The 18,490-nt window shown below is 44.0% G+C and overlaps 1 protein-coding gene across 1 annotated transcript; it reads left to right on the forward strand.

The window, feature by feature from the left end:
* Positions 1-7,895: 7,895 nt before the first annotated feature.
* Positions 7,896-18,490, forward strand: GCNT2 (glucosaminyl (N-acetyl) transferase 2 (I blood group)). The gene is given in 5 exon segments (XM_068186009.1): positions 7,896-8,102; positions 8,104-8,374; positions 8,377-8,743; positions 8,745-8,890; positions 18,315-18,490. Coding segments are annotated over 5 exon segments (1,167 nt in total).

Raw genomic sequence — 18,490 nt, forward strand, 5'->3', positions numbered from 1 at the left:
CCCAGCTGAAATTTTTAATATGGTGCTGTGTGAATACAGGCACATAAATCCACCACTGTTGTCTGTCAGAGATGCCAAGTTACTCCAGAACTGCTGTATTGATTAGAGGACATGATGGCCCCATGCTGGATGCAGCAAGCGGGGTGTGTAAGAAACCTCAGAGCCTGCTGAGGGGTGCAACATCTCTCTGTGCTCTGTTCAGGCTGACCACCCGGAGCAACTCAGACTCCTGCACTGTTTAGTCACAACAGAAGCCACCATTTAAGACACTGGGCTCATGTAATGTCCTGAGCTAGACCTGACTTGGAGAAATCTCAGAAGCTACTGACAACCAGCAGCCTGGATCAGGGCAGTTGTTGCAGCTGAGTTCTGTGTGTGTGTGTGTGAAAAGGGTCTCAGAGTGAGAAAAGCAATCATCTGTGCATCGCTGAGATGGAGCAGGAACTCAGGAGGCTGATAACATCCCAGACCGGTATTGTGTCCCCAGCAGGTGCTGAGGCCTTTGGAAGAGCAAAGGAGACGTGCAAGCACATGCGGCGCTTTTTCTGGCACCCTTCCAGCCTACAACCATTTGTAGACCAGGATCTTCTGAGAAGGACATAACTGCCGTGTATCCAAAAATGATTCTCTGTCATGAACTTGCCCAGACATGTAACAGAGCCCACAGAGATGGAATAAGCCGGGGCTTAGGGATAAAGCTGCCTGTTTTCTTCTGATTGCTGTAGGTACAGAGAAAATTGTACATTCTTTGAAAATAAGAAGTAGTATAGCAAAACCTAAACCTAAATAAAGGCTTGGGGTTCTGGCCAAGGAGCATTGTGTTGCTCAGTGTGAGTGACAGCCAAGAAGCTGTAAGTAGTTCCCAAACAGAAATTGAGCTAAACTGGAAGAAAAGAAACAAACACTTGCAGAATTTGGACTGCAGAGTACAATTGTAATTCAAAGCAGAATCCAGACATGCTGCAAAAGACAGGTTCCAGAAAACACCATGAAATAACCTGTCTCAGGACAAAAAATGGATGTTAGGACACCAGCTGCCAGGTGTGTATAGTAACTGGGCAATCCAGTAAGAAAACCTTGGCCTGGGAGAAGCTGTTCAGCAGGATAGGACCAGACAAGACAAGGCTGTCTGCAGGAGCTGAGGAATGCGATGTTGTGCAAGGCAGGAGATTTCCAGTAGTTTTCTGGCCTCTTTGCCGCTTTATAACTGTCTTGGCAACTTTCCAGTGACCCAGTATGGGAAGACAAGATTGTCCCAGCTTCAGTAATGCTATCAGGGTCTGTCTTCAAACCCATGGGGAATGGTGATTGCAGCCACTCCCCTTCCCGTTAGACAGCCATAAAAGGTTTTTGTGTAAGCAGTTGAACAAGGGACCAAAACATAAACATGAGCCTCCACCCTAAGCAAAAGCAAACAGGAAGGTGCTTGGCAATTTGAAACACTCAGGAGTGAAGTTCGAGGCTCTTGCTTAGCAGTTTTGGGTGTGCACTCATCAACAGCTCCAGAAGATAGCCAGGAAAAAGATGTGGAGATGATGTGAAAACTTGATAGAGCCTAAAGCAGGGCTCCTTCAAAAAAAGGGTGATACAGGCTTCCATATGTCTGTGGATAGCAAAGACAGGGGGAAAATATCACCTCTCTTCACATTAGAACTGTAGTAACTTCTAGTGCAAGTTTGGGGCTCACACAGTGTGAGGTGGAGGGCTCAGCAGCACAGGCTGCTTTTTCCAGATTCCTGGTTATGTAGTGAGGAGACCCTGGCACACAGTAAAGCCTCCAAAGGGAAAACAAGGCAACAGAAGAAGTTGAACACCTTAGGCTAAATCTTAAGAAAAAACTTTGGGCTACAAATAGTGACATTTCCACTGGTGGGAAGAAAACTGCAGCTGTGCAGCACTAGTCAGGTTTCTTCCCCGACAGCCAGGGTTTGTACTTCTGCCAGTGGGCTCTCATTACCCACAAAGAACCTGGCAGGCTCTAACAGTCAAGGTTTTCTAACATTATCTCCCGAGCAGGCTTGCAGTGGAGTGTGATGGGGTTGCTTTCAATCCTAAAGCCCCTTGTGAGATTCCAGAGCCCCAAAACCCAGGTGGCACCCCGCAGATGGTGAAGAGAAAAAAGTTCTTCCAAGCAAGTCTTGGCTTGGTTCTACCTAAACCTACTGAAAAATCTCTCCTAGGCAAGAAGACATTAAGGACAGCAGACACCTACTACAGCCATCTGAAAAAGAATCCTGATAATTCATTGAAGGAAAAAAAAATGGAACAGTGATTAAGCTAATTTGTGCTATAATGAGAAAAGATATGAAATGTGAAATAGGTAAACTGTTAGACTTAGCATATATTAAATGATTTTATTTATGCTTAGGATGAATCACAAAATATTGCAAATGTTTTTTTCTTCCTGAATGGTCCAGGACTATCCCGATTTTAACCAAACTGCAATGTTAATAGCAATTAGCAGAGATCATGAGCATATTTCTAAATGATGACAGATTCCTCTTGTTACCTTTGCCAAGTGTAACAGGATCCCCAGTCCAGCTACAACTAAGATATGGTACTGTAATATAGACCATCATAGCAAAGAAAGCTGGAAAAGACCTAGAAAATCACCAGGTCTGAACCAGTATGACCTGTAAAACTGCTGAAAAAAGCTACGCCTAACCTGCCAATGAAAACCATCATCAGGAAAATTCCAGCCTCTCCAGACAATCTAATCCACATTTAACTGTTTATCACTACAAAGCTTCCATTATGTCTGATCTTCACCTCTTCTGATGCTATCTAAGATGATTAGTTCTTGTCCTATGCACAGAGAACAGAGAGAATCAGCTACTCCCTTCCTGTTTGAACCAGAATTTGCTTCTGGTTTATCTTTTTTACATATTTGAAGACTTCCTTCTCCCCCCCTTTTTTTAATGCCATAATAAACATATATAGTTTTCAGTCATTCTTGACAGTAGGTGTTTTCTAGATTCCTATGAGTTCTCTGCTCATGTTGTACCTGGCAACAAGTTATATTGTCAGAATAAAGAGCATGACAATGCTACATGTTTAGTGGAGGCATTAAAAATAATAACAGTGATCTGATCCATATATCTGTTCTCTCTGACACAGCCAGTCACCTGTACCAGCAGCCAGGGCTGTGGTCAGACTTTCTTGGCAGAGCAGGTGAGTCCCAACCTGCAGATGGAGTTGCTTTACTCCTCCAGCTGCTAGCACACCTGCAGCTGGGAGCAGACCCTTGGCCATGCAGACACTGTAGGGAGCTGCAGGGACACTGCCTTGGCCTGTCACCTCTCTGAGGGTCTAACACCATCTGCCTCACTTCACACACTGAGGGGAACAACTTGGGTTCATGTTCATTAAGCTAGAAAGTGCCCAAATGTTTGCAAAACCCATTGTAAGCTGCCTTTGGACACTCCTCCAGGGCAAATAGTAGCTGCACACGTACATTTGTACTTTACCCTACACTAATGTGTGTATTAATCTGCAGTGAGAAAACAGATCCCTATCCGTGCTTTGAATACACCAGTGTCAGCTATAAAATCTAGTCATATTTACAGAAGAAAACCAGCTTCACCACCACTGCCTGCCTGTCCTCTACTAGGACGTGTTTAATTATGTCTTGCTTTCCCTGCACAGGAGGATAAATGAGCAGGGAAGAGGATGCCACGCTGTTGCTCCTGAGCAGGTGAGGAGTAGTTTGCACAGAGTACATGTCCCTGTTGGAAATTAATTGGAGAAGGGAGCTGTCGAGTGCTCTGCTTTGGAGCAGTAGTAAGACTGACTTGCAAAATGTGCTCTGCTAGGAGGCTAGGCAGCTTACCTATTCCCAAAACCTTTGTACTGAAAGTCTGCTGCAAAAGCAGCCAAGCAGCGAAGCTCCTGCAGGGCAGGAGGCTCTGTGTCTGGAGCTCGAGACGGCAGCAAGACAAAGGCGGATGAGATGGATGCATTGTCTGGCCCCTGCTGTTTGTGCAGACAGATGTGCTCACTGACTGTGTGCAATTAGATTACCCCATGGTTTTGCTGGACCATGTGAGCTGAGCTAGCACTTGCCTCAATGTGTCATTCCATCTCTCCTCCTGTTTGCTGCCTGTGCTGCTGCGTTGTGACCGTCCGGTGTCAGTGCGCCCGCCTGGGAACTCCTGCTTCAGGTAGGATTGAATTTTTTTCTCTTTCAACAGACAGATTATGGCTCTTTGGGAAGTGCAGGAATGGCAGAGACTGCTATGAGCAAGGAAAAAGGGAAGGCAGAGGAGAGATAGGAATAAATGCTGACTGTTTTTTTGCTCAGAGTCTGCTTCCACTTCCCTGCGCTGACAGCTTCAACCTTCCAGCTCAGGCAGGGCATGTGAGTAAGGCACATGTTAGAGAAGGCCCCTCGCAGGCAGGGCTGCTCCAAGGGGAGAGTTTTAGAGAGACCATGCACACTGTAGGACGTCCCAAACCAACATAACACCAAAGCAGTTTCATCTCATTCAGTTCAGAAGGTGTGAGGGATGAAGAGATCCTTTACTTGGGCACAAAACAGCAATCTGCGGCTACATGCACTTCCTAACCAGAAAAATCACACTAAGGAAAAATTGTTTGCTCCCTACAGGCTCACTTTGAATTTAACAGTGGTGCCAGTTTGAACTGACAGCTTTGCATGAGAGTGTCAGGAAAAGGAATATCATGGTACAGATGGTTTTGTCTTCACAACAGAATAAAAAATGCCAAGTGACTTGAAGTAAACATGAAATGCATCACAATCATCACTACTGACTGAGGCCAAACAGGAACTCAAAACCAATGTGCAAAACCTGTACATCTTGATTTTTAATTAGCTAACAAATTAGCTGAAACCAATTACCTATATTTGTTAAGGCCAGGAGCAGTTTACTGAGTATTATTCCTAAGATAATATCCTCATTGTCTGGAAAGGTCTATTCCCATTAATCCACATGGAAGACATTTCACTCCCCAGTCCTACTGGGCAGTATGTTTCCACTACAGGAGCCACACCAAAAACTCCTTTCAGGCTAAATGAAAATTGCTTAAATGCAGGTCCAGGGAATAATAGGAAGGAGTGGCACTGCAAATCTCAGCAGCAGTTTTCGTTCTGCCAGCGCAGAACCCTTTTACACAGCCTATTTGTTAAATTTAATGGTAAATTCAATAATCTATTATTTTTTTGTCCTGTAACTCTGTTCTTGCACCCAGAATATGCAGCGGTCCAATACAATATACAACAGAAGAAACCAGGACCCTCATGGTGTTTCCTCACACCTTGCTGGTGATAGGTGCAATAATATGGTTCAGATGTACATCTAGATTTGGCTGCTCCTTGCATCTGAATTTTGGATAAGTCTGTAAATCAACAGCACCAATACCTGAAAAAGACTTTTTCCATTGAGGTGGCTCAGGTGACTTATACTTTTTTGTTTGTTTGTTTGTTTGTTTGACTGGCTTTGGTTTGGTTTTTTGGTTTGTGTGTTGGTGTTTTTTTTCTGGGGTGGAGAGGGTTATTTTGGTTTGGTGATTTTTGCCTATAATTCAAGCATGGGTCTATTTCACACAGAGCAGCATAAGGCAGAACTAGCGCTAAAAAAGAAACCAAAAAAGTCCCTCAAAACCCCAAAGGTTTTGACAGCTTGATTTCCCTCAGCAATCATTTACATGTATGTTTTCAGGTATCTAAATATTAACTGTGCCAGAGAATCAAGGCACTGGGATTAAGAAGTAGCACCAAGCATGCAGCCTTCTTTCCTTCAAGGCTCTTGGTACCAAAGGATCATAGTGACTCTGGATTTCTGCAAAGGTGTTGCAGCAATGTCTGTGCAAGAAAAAAAAAATCCCAAACCAACAACAAAACACACCAAGGAAAAATTAAATCTTGCATTGCACTTCTGTGAAGAGCAGACTCATCTCATTTTCTGCATGTAGCTTTACTTGTTTCGTATGGACCATGCTAGTAAAGCAGGCTTCAACAACTAAGAATCTCCTTTTATATATAAATATATATATATATGTATGTATGTATATATGTATATAAAATGTATATATTTTGAGATCCTAGAGGCTTTCCTAGCTGTGTAGCAGATTACACTGTTTTAAAAGATTACTGCAGTTTTAAAAGGTCTGGTGTTTTCCAAGACATTCAAATACCTTGAAAGATCTCAGCCTTTGTACTTCAGAAAAGCTACCTGTGCTCTCTGCCCTCATCTGAGACCCCTCTTAATGAAACCCTGACTCCTGCAGGAATGCTGGCATCTTTCCTCCTGTATTTCTCCTTCCACACCTTCCTAACTCCAGCTGGATGGAGGTCTCATGTTAAGACTATGGCAGAATGGGAGAAATGGTGTTTCAGCCAGCTAACCCAGTGAAGAAGTGAGAAGGCTATGAACTCCACAGTCTATGGAATGCACAGAGGACAGCAAGAGGCTGCTGGCCTTATAGTCACCAGCTGATGTGGCAATTTGCTTTTCTGAAGTGGCAGACAGGGGAGTGGTGTTTGTTCCTGCATATAATTCAGTGTAACAATCAAATTAGGAATGAGTTGGAAGCACTCTGGGCAGGTCTGGCCTCCCTAGGACAGCATTCACCAGTGACTGAGCTGGGACAAGTTTTCCCCTCATGGTGGTGTTTGCTGTGCATTTCATTGTTAAACTTGGGCAGTGGTCTCACCTCAGGATCTGTGCATCTTTAACAAGCTGTACTGTTGGCCTGCAGCAGCATTTCTCCCTCTGTAGCCCACTCAGAACATTTACTGGCAAAATCTCAGATCAACTGGTTTTGCCTCAGCAAAAGAATGTGATGCAAAAGAATGTGATGTTGATAAAAGTTTGCATGGCCCAAACATGCTGTGTCATGGCAGGAGATCCACATGAAGAGACCCACAGCTGGAACAAAGAGACTTACCAAGGATTTCACTTTAGTCACAGCTATGTCAAACTCTCATTGCATAGGCGTGTTATACCAGATGCATACAGAGTTCTTAGAAATACAAATGTCTCATCAGAGAGCCTAGGGTTAGTTTAAATAGTTTAAATGGCAGGTTTTGCTAACCCAGTTCCTTGTGATGGATGTAAGCCTGCTGCTCATCACAAGTCACCCATGACTCTTAGTAGAAACTGTTTGTCAGATTTCAAATTTGTAAATCAAAATATTGCTGAAAAAAAACTGATGGCTGTGACATAACTCTATGCAGGGGCAAAAAAAATCTCCTGCTTCTTATATGTGAGCGTTGATGGCCTTACATGAGAAATGAATAATAGAGAAGACAGAAATATCGAGGTGGGAGATGGATGAGTGGTTCTTCTTCATCCTGTGTTCTTTGGCTGGAAAATGGTATGGCTTCTGATCATTGCCTTTTAGAAATTGTATTTATCCAGAATATCAAAGAGCAGAAAGGCCACAATAGCTTGTACATATGCTTGATCTAGTAGTGTAATTGTCACTGAGACATATTGAAGTAGTATTTATTTCACGTTACAAGTATTTCACAATTCAGAAGCATTTTTAACCACCTCAATGACTGACACATTGGGGTGGTTAAAAAAAATCCTGCAAGTAAAAAAAAATGGCATGAGATAAATATGAGGTTTTCCTGTCACAGGGTACATGCACAGAAATTTTAACAGCTATATGATACATGCAGGGAGAGTGGAGAGAAAGCAGCTAAGAACATAGCCATACATTTAATTTCGGGACACTCTGAAATATGTGCCAGCTGCTCATTGGCAAGACAGTAATTATGCAATACGTCTGTTTAATCTTCAGGGTGCTGTGGAGCAGCTTCCATCTGCAAGCTGTTCTTCACTTAGGCTGCTTCTACATCAGTGATGGCTGTGCAACTATTGATATTGAAAGTAAGGGCAGTAGCTGCACACTCTGCATCAGATGGATCCATGAGTCCTCTAGCAGGAAGCAAGCACAGCCATCAAAACAAGCTATTGGTGGTGTCTGATGTTGTATTTCAAGAGAGACTTTTTCTGAGGAGCAATGAATTGCTCCTCTGTGCAACACACAGATATTGCCTTTTTGCTGTTCTGAGTCACAGTGTTTCACTTCTATTTGTTTTCTATGCTGTTAATTTGCAAGCCCAAAAACCTCTTTAGGAGGCTGACCTTCTCAGTGAGCTTGATTTTAGCAGAATCCTGTGAAGCACTTATTGAGGACAAGGTGTGCTTCTGAAGGAAAATGCCATTCAGAGAAACCAACTGCACAGAGTACGTCACACAGAACTACCGCATCACCTGCACCCTTGCAGCCGAGGAGGCCGCCTGCTCCCTTGCCTACCTCATGACATTGCACAAAGAGTTTGAGACCTTTGAGTTTTTCTTCAGGGAGCTGTTCATGCTCCAGAATGTCTACCGTGTTCATGTGGATGACATTTAAGGAGCTATTTCCCTTCCAGCAGGCAGCTCTGCTTTCTTGGCACCTCCCTCATTTCCTGGGCCAAGAGGGTGGTCTAGGGCAGCATCTCCCACCTGTGGACTGACCTCCACTGCATGAGAGACCTGCTTGGTCTTGGCCATGACCTGGTGCTACTCAACTCCTGTGGTCAGGACCTCTCCTTGAAGCACAACTGGGAGATCATCCAGCTGCTGAAGGGCTTTGGGGGCAAGAACATCACACCCAGGGTGCTGCCACCTCCCCAGGTCACCACCTGCACCAAATATGTGCACAGGGAGCAATATTACTCTTCTTTTTCTTTCATGCTGTGGACAATTGTGTGCAAATGTCCACCTGAGCATCTGTTTTGGCTCTATGTCCATGGCCATCACCTGGTTCTTTGTGGGGCTTGTGCTGCAGGACCAGTGTGTTCTCCATCTGCTGGCGTGGCCCGAGGACACCATCAGGTCTGAGGGGCACTTCTGGGTGACACCCTGCAGGATTCCAGGTGAGCATGCTTCCACTTGTTTTTTCTGTAGATACACACACGCACACACTTGTGCTTGTTTCACACATGGACAAAGCTGGAGAGGGACTTCTTACAAGCGTATGCAGTGATAAGACAGGGGGAATGGCCTTACATTTATAAAAGGTGGGTTTGGATTTCATGTAAGGAAGAAATTCTTTGCTGTGGTGGTGATGTGGCAAAGGAACAGGCTGCTTAGAGAAGTGGTGAATGGCTCATCCCTGTAAGTGTTCAAGGCCAGGCTTTGAGGAACCTGGTCTAGTGAAAAGTGTCCCTGCCCATGGAAAGGTGTTTGGAAATACAAAATCTTTAAGATCTTTTTCCAACATAAACCATTTTATGATTCTATATCATAGGTGCACATGCACATACACATGCAGAAGCATTATCTGAAGTTGATTTTGGCAAAATCTAGATGAAAAATTGAATTCTTATATAAGGCTGATCTATCAGATAATCTTACTGGCTCTTTATGAGCATTGAGGGAGAGATGTCTGTGCTGTCCAGAATGTGCACTACCATCCCATGACAGAGCAGAAATATGTCTGGGGATCTAAGTTCAAACAGAAATCCTTGAATATTTTAGCTGATTCACCTGTAAAATCTGAGATGATTAAAAGAGAAGTAATAAAGATTAAAATATGCAATCTATGCAAGCATTGTAGTGAAGAAATTTTGTACAAGATATTCATTTTGGTGTGGGAAATACTATTTTTGAACACATTGAAGTCAATTCCCCCCAGAAGATTTGAATTCAGGCTGGAGTCGACTTCTAGTCTTCTCTTGCTTTTCTATGGGACCACACACAGCAGCTCTCCCATAGCAATTGCAAAAAACCCATGTAACTCATAACTGCTACCTAAACTCTATTATACAAGGTCAAGAATTTCTGCAGAGAAGCAGAATAAGAACCAGTATTTTCATCTTTACTGTGTGTATGTACTATTGCTTTCACCTTGTTCGCATGACTGGGAATGGGTTGGAAGATGAACAGGATTTCACCCTCCTGCATGTTGCTTTTAGAAGCTCCTGGTAGGGCTCCACTGCTCCCAACTGCCTAGAGCTTCCCAGCAGCCCAAAGCAGGGATATCAGCCCAAGGCAGGGATATGAGGAATGGAAGCACAGGTAAATTTTTTTTCTCCTGACTTTTTCTTTCTTTCTTCCCACCTTCTCCCTACTGTAACTTGTGGGAAATAAACATAGAGAACAGTAACGGAGGCAGAGCATGTTTACTTTAACTTTCAAATTATGACATAACTTTATGAGCATAGTGCTTGCTCTTCTGATAACTGTATTTTACAACTGGCCTGCACAAGTGACTACTGATTGAGATATTTATAGTATAATTATGAGCATGTATTATTTGTAGCTAGATCACTTTTCCAGGAAGGGTGGTTGCTGTGATCTTATTACAGTCCATTGCCTCAGAAGCCATAAACCTGGGACCAGATATGTTCTCCAGAGTCAGAAAGCTTTAGGTGGTTGACATTTGTTGTACTGCACTGTGTAGCTCACATAGCCTGCATATTTCATTGTTATTTCCATGATAACCACTGTATGCTTTCCAGTATGAGCATAGTATTTTTTGTGATTGTTCTTTTTTGCATCTAAATGATGTAACATTTCCACAGCATATGTGTTTATTTTCCTCTTCATTTTTTTCCTTGCCATCACATTATATTGCCTATCCAAAAGTGGCCATGTGGCTCTGACAGATGTGCTCAGAGGCTGTGGTTTTTGAAGGCTGTACAGGATTTTGAACCCAAACTTACAAGGATAACAGTTAGACACTCACATGAATGTGTCCAAGTCAGATCCAAGAGTGCTGGGAAACTCTGGGGTGAGAAGTCATTCCTATTAGTGTGTGGGATGTTAGCCTGGGACTCAGTTCCAGGCTCTGTCCAAGTTTGACCAAGCCACTTCCTTTCAGTTTCCAGGTACATCACAGGGAGATAATGATTTCAGGACAGTGGTCCAGCTGTTAGAACAAAAGGTTGCAGGCCTCCAGGCAAGCAGAGGAGTAATTTAAGGACCAGTTTGGATGGATAGCATACCATGAAAGAACTAAACCAAGCAGTTATTTGCAGTATCAGTATCAGCCAGGATAATCTCAGTTCAGATAAAAGATAAAACAAGACTTGCTCACAAATCTTAAAATAGCATGCTTATTGCCTAGAGTCATGTAATGAAGACCAAGACTTTTTCTTACCCCCTTAAAGGCTAAAGACTTTCAATCCTATTCAGCTGGTTTTCAAATAACAGCCTTAACTTATCTTTGGTATTTATCTCAGGCCGCTTATCTTGCACATAACTCCTGCATGGCAGAAAATTCTTGAAAGTCACCTTTCAGATAAGAAAGAGAGGCATGGGGGAATTAAGGGAAAGTATTTCCAAGGTATGTAGGTCTGAAATGTCTGTCTGGCCCTTAATGACTTTCCCCAGGACTCTGGAGAAGCACGCACCACCACAGTGCAGGTCAGTGGCCACATCCCAGGCCAGCCGTGTTACCACTGGGACACCTTTACTCTCTCTGCTCATATAAAACAGAAAGTGGGTTCTGATGGCCATGGGAGAGGTGTGCATTGAGCCCCCTTACTTCTTCCAAGCCAAATTCCTGCCCTCACTTTCATGCAATATAGTCGCAGCATATGGATGACTTGGGACACAAGCAGTCTCCGTGCAAACAATCCCTCAGGGTATGCAGGGGTGCGTCCACTGACATACACCTCTGCTGGTCACCAGCAATTTACGCCTTGTTCAATTGGGAAAATAAAGGTCACAAGAAGTAATAGTGGCACTTTTCATTCAGAGACACCAGCATACTTTTACAAGGGAGATCAGTGATTTTATTTTCCATTCACAGAAGCAGGCAGAAAAGGGTGAAATGATATTCCCAGTGTCTTAAAGCAGACCATGGGCAAAGTCGGCACTGGTATACTGACACCTGACTCCCAGCGTAATGCACTGGACTAAACTGCTTTCCAGAACTGGCTCATCTCTGGAATGACAGAATGTGGTTCCACTGTCACCTCTGCTCTCTTTGCTAAGGGTGAGTGCGCACAAGATGCCTGAGCACCAGAAGCTCCTTGTTACCCTTTCTGGAGTCCCTCTTGACAGCTTCTTGGCAAGTTGGCCTCTGTCCTCTCTGCACTGTTAGAAAGATACCAGAACTGTTACTGCAGCCTGGGAAACATATCGGAGGTACTGTCTCCTACCTGCTTTAATAGGATGTGTGCAACAACTGCTGCTGCTGTGAGGACCAGTTTTCCAATGTTCTCCTTTCCTGTTGCTTTCCTTCCCTGATAGCAAGTGTAAGAGACAGCATAGTCTCACACTCATCCAAGATCTTTGTTCCTGAATACCACAAAAAAAAAAAAAAGCCAACAAAAACCTGCATGAGAACATTCTCACCCAGACGTTGATTTTCCCATCTCACCCTAAGCCCAGCATCAATAACCTCATCCCACTACTCATATCTCCTAGGATTCACTTATTGCAGGAGGTGTGGGAACATACTAAGCTACTGTGGCATCACTCGGCTGAGGCAGCGGCTCAGTGAATATTATTAGTCGAAATATAAGAGCTGCTAAATGCTTAGCAATCCCCTCAGGCTAAGAGCAGCAAGAGAAAGTTTGCCTGTAACTACTGGCTGCCACAGCAATCACCCATTCACTCCCTTCCCTGTGCCAGTGCCCAGCTCTGTGCTGGAGCAGCCCTTCCGAGCTTCCGTGTGAGAAAAGACACTCATGTGTGGTTCCTCTCTCTTCCCCCAAATGTAGGGCATCTGTCCCAGGGGAAGAGGGTGGGAAAGGAGCCCCGTGTCACAGCTGCTCTTGTTCCAGCTCAAAAGGGACATGGGGTACACAGCATGCCGTCACTGCCTGCTGCAAACCTGACAAACTTTTGCATCGGTGTGAATAGGAGGTTACTAGAGCAGGTAGCCCACAGCGTCCTGTGCAAGCCCACAAGCCCAGACCACTGATGATCTGAAAGGGTAGGTCACATTAACCACAGGGCTGCTTTCCACCAGATAGAGACTTCTGAGAACATGAGCAGCCTAAACCTGCAAATTTTTTCAGTGTATTTTTTTATTGCTGCTATTCTGACACCAAAACTGGGAATCAATGGAAGATGATGTTGCATTCTAGCTTGTACTTACCTTTCCAAGGATTCACACAGCTGTGTGCCAGCCACAATTCCAAGTGGTTTTGACACAGTTGCTTATTGTGTTTGTCTAAACTCAAAGAATCAGACTCACCCCAGCTCTCTCCAGGTGGGAAGAATGTTGCTAATATAGCCATAAATTCTGTCTATTATTTCACAAAGGAAAGAAAATGGTGGATAATTCTGTTTGTGGGTGGAGTGTTAAACCACTCCTAGACTTTAAAAGTATATCTGCATTGTCCTGATTTAATTCCTCAGTTGGGAGCTGAATGATATACAGAAAAATAAGAAAAATGGCCACAGGTATGTCTCCAGTAGCGGCAGTAGGATCACAAGGGAGATGGGAGTTGTCCTTCACTGCAGTTTATCTGATGCAGCAGCCTTACTTCCCAAATAGAGCTGTTAGCTGTCAAAGAACACTTCATTCACACCCCTTGGATGTGAGTGTGAGATGAAAGAGAAATACCAGAGGATTCTGAGTAGCACTGCTAGTATATGAATCTACCACATTGGCCATTTCCTTATTTTTAAATTTTTACATGGCCAGCTGCTTGAACAGACAGACCTGCAGTTTTTTTTCAGATGCTTTAGCGATGCTTTAGCTTGCACTGAACTTTTCAGCACAGCAACTTAATAATTCAAAATCATTTTGGTACCTCTCCATCCCACCATCATTTGTAGATGGGCTCTTGGAAAACAACCACACGTCATACTAATATACATTAATGTGGTTCTGTTCCGCCTAGTGTAATTGTTAATTTTCCTTAGCTTAGTCCCCACCCTTCAAAAGTCAGACAGACAGAGACACACAGTTTTTTTTTTTAACTATGATTCCAGACAGTGATGCTGGTTGAATAAGCCATGCTCTAGAAACAAGGTATTTTGTACCTATGTATTCATCATTACTCATATAACTAATCCTCATTCTTTTGTTCCTATTCTCCATTATTTTAATGAGACTTCCTGATTGAGCAAGAACTTCTCATAGGAATAAAGTATTAAAAAATAGGGCTTTTCCTGTGACTGTTTTTGAGTCTCATGCCCACAAAGTTATTGTAATCTCACCATCAAAACCTTTCTCTTTTGAAAAACCTGCTCAAAGGAAAGTGTTGCAACACCATTGCAGCAATCACAAAAGCACCTTGATCACCAAAATTCTGAAAAATTACTCCTGTCCTCTAGCCCCCATTCAGATACTATAGTTCATCTGAGATGATATAACTTAAAGCAGGCTTTGGTCTCTATGCAATTCACTGTCATTGTAATTGAAGTACTGCAAAGGAATAATCCTTTTCTTCACAACCAACTGTTTGCTTCTCACTGAAACAGCACTTAGTGATGATGGGATAAGGATGGGTATGTCTTCAATAAGACTTGTTGGAAAAGCACAGCTACTAAATGGAGGGAGCTTGTGCTCCCTCACTTGGTTCTCCTTTACCTTTTCAACTATCAGACATTGGTGTAAGAGGCTTCAAAGAACACAGCTCCTTGAAGAGCAGAATTAGATGAGAATAATTTAGGAAGATTTGTTTTTGTCTCTAAACACGAACATCAGGTAATATCTGTGATAACTCATGCAGGTAACTAATGAAACTTCACTCCAGCAATAACAGAGACTTTCCTTGACATTCCCAGATGCTGAGTTGCCAGCAGCCTTGGGTTTTTTAGGGGGAAGATCTACCCAGACTACCTGAGCCCATCCCCTCCTGTCACCTATGAGCAAATTCATCTGACCACACCTAGAGTTGTGTTGCACACAGCTGAGATGTGTGTTGAGATACAAACCCTGATGCCAGCACACAGCCAGAGTGGCAATTGGCAGAACCATGCCTAAATGGTTGCTGGGGTGGGCACTGGCAGTTTCTGCAAAGCAGCTGTCCCTGTCCTTGGCACCCAGCATATCCCCACAAGTCCAGCTCACTCCCACTGGGAGAAGCAAGTGTTTCCTGAACCACTGTCTAGAATTCAGCTCCTCAAAACCAGGACTGCAACACTCCCATATACACTAGAATTAGTTTATGGGTCAAAAACAGCACAGAAAAGCTTCCTCCAAAACATATCAAAGGAAGTTACTAGAACTGAGACCTTTTCCTTATTATCCACCAGATGTTTAAACACAGGAGGTGCAGTTTAGCACTCTTACAACTGCCAGCAGCCGAACAGCTCAAGAAGATGACATGCATTTCCTTAAATCAGAACATTTTGTTTTAAACAAGTTTCTTGCTTTTTTCTGAGTTTTAATTCTTTCCAGCTCCTGAAGTCTTGAGCTTTGAAGCTCAACAATCTTGAGTTTATTTTAGTTAAACCTTCACCCCACCACATACACACTTTTGCTTTTGCATACCCCACTGAAATGAAAAGTTTGGTGGCAATATATGAAATTGAGACTTTGTACATATTTAACATATTTTACATATTTTTCCTCCATTGTTGCAAACTTATCTTGAAAGAAAATCTTTTCTTCTGAGGACTGTCCCCCCCCGCCACCCCATCTTTACCAGCTACTTCCCTTCCCTGGTCAGGTGAGATAACTTGTCTTGCTGGGCAAACAAGAAAACAGACAAACCAGAATTTCAGAGCAAATCATTCTTGCATGCTGTCTTATGCACCTGGTCAGACAAATTCTTGTTGCTCTACAGGGTGAAGAGGTGACCCTTTCCATCCTACCCACAGCTGCTCATCAGCTTTTCTCTATCCTCCTAAACACTGGGGGCTGGGTTGTGGATGGTGGGGAGACTGCCATTCCCTGCAGTGGGAGGTGGCTCGTGGCATTGGTTTCAGGAAAGGGATCATGCAGGAGGTGCTGACCAGTCCAGGGGTGTGCCAAGGTTGGTAGTGTGGGCACTGTGTTGTAGTGAAGGGGTTGGTGGTGGCCACCTTGGTGCTGCTGGTCACTGCTGTGCTGCTGAGGCACAGTGGGGGCGAGTGGTGGCAGTGGGGGGTCTCTGAAGGCCATGGGGCTGGAGTGGGCGTGTGGCACACCGCTGGCAAGGCGGGCACCCTGCCTGAGGGATAGGCAGCACTGGGGCATAGGCCTGCTGATTCTAAGTGTCCTGCAGCCCACCTTTATGTGACCCACCTCAAGCCCTGCACATTTCCTAAACATAAATACATGGCTCCAGTGCCCAGCAAAAGTTACCGTTGATTTCAGTCATGTCTTGCAGAATAATATTCCCAAGGATGGGAACAGTTCAGGCAGATTTCCAAAGAGCAAACTCCTGGGCATCAGATTATAAAGTGCATGAGAAAACTTCGGATCTGTTGGTGGCATAGAAGTGTAAAGAATTGTCCCTTTGCCTAGAGAGAAATGCTGAAGGAGAAGCACAAGCTGTTTCAGGGGGCTGGTGGAGATTAGCCTGTTGGTAGATAGGTTTGATCCTGGAATGACAAGCATGGCATTTGGAAGATCAAGGCAAATCAGGCAGCCTTTTATGCTGCAAGATTTCCAGCCTAAAGTTGGTTTAAGTGCACATGTTACAGAAATGGGGGTGCAGTGGCTCATGTTGTGTAAGCCTGTGTTTGTCTTCATAGTCTGTGGTGGTGATGCAAGGAGGAAAGGGAAGGAAAGATGCAAGGTTGCCTCTTGGAGTCAACATGTGCAGAACAGCTCACACTGGAATTGTAATGGCAAAAAAACTGAAGGGTAGGGCTTAGAGGGGATGTTGCCTTTGGGGTTGTGTTGCCTTTGTCCTGTGAGAGAGGTCCAGGCTCCAAAGCAATACTTTTCCTTCCTCCAAACCACCACCACTAAGAAAAGGAATTAAATTAAAGGCAACAGAGGAGCTGACCCGTCTCTCTTGTGGCTGTCTCCACACCTGAGCAGTGCAGTGCTGCTGGTGGCTGTTCTTGAGACCTGGTGGCAGTGAACTTGTTTCCAGAGCAGTGCTCAGTATTGCTGCCCACGAGATGGTTCTTTCCTGTTCCTGGTTTTCAAGGACAAAACTCTGCTAACCATGATGGAATGAGAGAAAAGAGGTGAACAGAAGTAGAGTGAGCAGCCCATGACAAAATTTATTTCAACTTTCATAAGCAGCACCACTTCTCAGACAAATTGTCTTTTTAAGAACAGCACCCCAGGAAAATTCTGAATCTGAAACCAGTCGCTCAAGCAACTATTTAAAGAAAAATATGATAAATTAATTCTTTTCCCCATATTGAGCTACACTTTACCCTACTTTTTAATTAACTTACAAAGATGCCTAGTTTCTTCAGTTTGGGAGATGGTGAATAATGTGAAGTCAGTAGCTTTGTATTCCTGGAAGGCAGTGCCTTCCAGTATTTTTGTGGAAGTCCTGGGGTCATTCCTGTTTTCTCAGAAATCTTTCTGCTTTGCCATTGTATCAGCATTTTCCAAAACTTCCCACACACCACATTTATTGCCATCTGTTATGGACATATTTTTAATTTGGGATGGTAATGCATATCCCAGGCTATTTAAAGCATTTATTCCCTACCATCACTGTCTCTTTTTCTCTTTCATAAAGTGTTATCTTTACCTTAATACTTTCTGTGAAAAAGTAATATTTTTCTGAATTTTCCCTGGGACAAAACCACACTTTTTGGCATGTTGCTTTATCTGATAAACACAATATACAGAAGGGGAGAAATAAAGTTATTAAGTTCTGCTTATAGCTGACACGCACTGTTGTTTGTGGAAAAGTGCTATGGTAGTTCTGCAGCTGGATCATACCAACTTTTTTGCATTTGTTTTAAAAGTTATGAGTCAGTTTTTGTGGCATGGCACTTGATATGAGTGACATTCCTCGGGGGCTGGTATTGGGACTGGCACTGTTTAATACCTCTGCCAGGGACACAGACAGTGGGATTGTGTGCAATCAACCCTCAGCAAGTTTGCTGCAGACACCGAGCTGTGTGGTACAGTCAGCACACTGAGGGAAGGGATGGCATCCAGAGGCACCTGGACAGGCTGGAGAGATGGGACTGTGCAAACCTCATGGAGTTCAACAAGGCCAAATGCAAGGTCTTGCTTGTGGGTTTGGGCAACCTCGTGGAAAAAATGGGGGAAAATGGGTTGAGAGCAGCCCTGAGGAGAAGGACTTGGTTGTGTTGGTTGGTCAGCATGACCCAGCAGGGTGTGCCTGTAGCCCAGAAAGCCAAATGTGTCCTGGGCTGCATCCAAAGCAGCGTGGCCAGCAGGCTGGGAGAGGTGATTCTGCCCCTCTGCCCTGTTCTGGTGAGACCCCACCTGCAGTGCTGCATCCAGCTCTGGCCCCCCAACAGGAGAAGGACATGGACCTGATGGAGCAAGGCCAGAGGAGACCATGAAAATGCTTAAAGGGCTGGAGCACCTCTCCTATGAAGACAGGCTGAGAGAGTTGCGGCTGTTCAGCCTGGAGGAGAGAAGGCTCTCAGTTGACCTTAGAACATCTTTCCAGTACCTAAAGAGAGCCTGCTAA

The sequence above is a fragment of the Anomalospiza imberbis genome, chromosome 1 (genome assembly GCF_031753505.1).
Source record: "Anomalospiza imberbis isolate Cuckoo-Finch-1a 21T00152 chromosome 1, ASM3175350v1, whole genome shotgun sequence".
In the NCBI taxonomy this organism is placed as follows: domain Eukaryota; kingdom Metazoa; phylum Chordata; class Aves; order Passeriformes; family Viduidae; genus Anomalospiza; species Anomalospiza imberbis.